We start from the raw sequence: 1,215 nt of genomic DNA, 5'->3' as shown, positions 1-1,215 counted from the left end.
CATTTGTGAAGAACGAGCTGAAGATGTTCAAGAGGATTCTTAGTCCAGAACTCCCAGAAGGCTTTGAGAGTCAGAAGCAGGATAAGGAAGTGGTGGAYGCTGAAGATGAGAAGCAGGAGAGCAGTGCCAGAGAGGGGGCTCTGAAGATCACACTGCACRTCCTGAGGAAAATGAACCAGAAGGAGCTTGCTGACACACTGGAGAAATGTAAGATCTGTCTGCCTCATGTTGAATGCTGTTTTATAACATTTAAAAGCTGTAGCTAAAGTACAGCTAAAGTAGCTGTGTAACTCAATGATATTGTAGCAGCCTTAACACAACACCGAGTGACCTCATCAAGTAGCAGCAGGGATGTGTTGTGGTGATTAATTTAGAGAGAGAGAGACAACATTAATAATACCATAAATAATACCAATAATAATATAATCAGTCACACCGGTCTGTAATGCATTATGAAAACATTTACACATTTATACAGTCAGTTAAGAGAATWAATTATATTAATATCCTCTGTGWTATTTCTAGATTCAGATGATCCTGCTGTGATTTGCCAACGTGAACTCAAATCTAATCTAAAGAAGAAGTTTCAGTGTGTATTTGAGGGGATCGCTAAACAAGGAAACCCAACACTTCTCAATAAGATCTACACAGAGCTCTACATCACAGAGGGYGGAACAGGAGAGGTCAATAATGARCATGAGCTGAGACAGATTGAGACAACAACCAGGAAACAAGCAAGACCAGAGACTGCAATCAAATGTAACGACATCTTCAAACCCTTAACTGGACAAGACAAACCTATCAGAACTGTGCTGACAAAGGGAGTCGCTGGCATTGGAAAAACAGTCTCTGTGCAGAAGTTCATTCTGGACTGGGCAAATGGAAAAGCAAATCAGGATGTCCAATTTGTATTTTCATTTCCTTTTCGGGAGCTGAATTTGATGAAAGAGGAAAAACACACTTTGATTGATCTTCTCAATCACTTCTCAACGGAAACCAAAGAATCAAATATCTCTAACTACGACAAGTACAAAGTTCTGTTCATCTTTGATGGTCTGGATGAGTGCCGACTGCCCCTAGACTTCCAGAAGAACAAGATCTGTTGGGACGTCACAGAGTCAACCTCAGTGGATGTTCTGCTGACAAATCTCATCAASGGAAATCTGCTTCCCTCTGCTCTCCTCTGGATAACTACCCGACCTGCAGCAGCCAATA

General features: G+C 41.3%; 1 protein-coding gene and 1 long non-coding RNA gene across 2 annotated transcripts in view; both read left to right on the top strand.

The window, feature by feature from the left end:
- The window catches only part of LOC139027788 (uncharacterized), a 331,562-nt gene that overhangs the window by 311,781 nt on the left and 18,566 nt on the right, over nt 1-1,215 (top strand). The gene's annotated exons all lie outside the window — the stretch shown is intronic.
- Nucleotides 7-1,211, top strand: LOC111963736 (NLR family CARD domain-containing protein 3-like; the record flags this gene model as incomplete). Its single annotated transcript, XM_070443751.1, has 2 exons — nt 7-207; nt 526-1,211. Coding segments are annotated over exons 1-2 (870 nt in total), but the record flags the coding sequence as incomplete, so codon positions are not given.

Source organism: Salvelinus sp. IW2-2015, linkage group LG5 (genome assembly GCF_002910315.2).
Source record: "Salvelinus sp. IW2-2015 linkage group LG5, ASM291031v2, whole genome shotgun sequence".
In the NCBI taxonomy this organism is placed as follows: Eukaryota; Metazoa; Chordata; class Actinopteri; order Salmoniformes; family Salmonidae; genus Salvelinus; species Salvelinus sp. IW2-2015.
The sequence above is the reverse complement of the archived record's forward strand: the minus strand, read 5'-3'. Positions and strand labels throughout refer to the sequence as shown.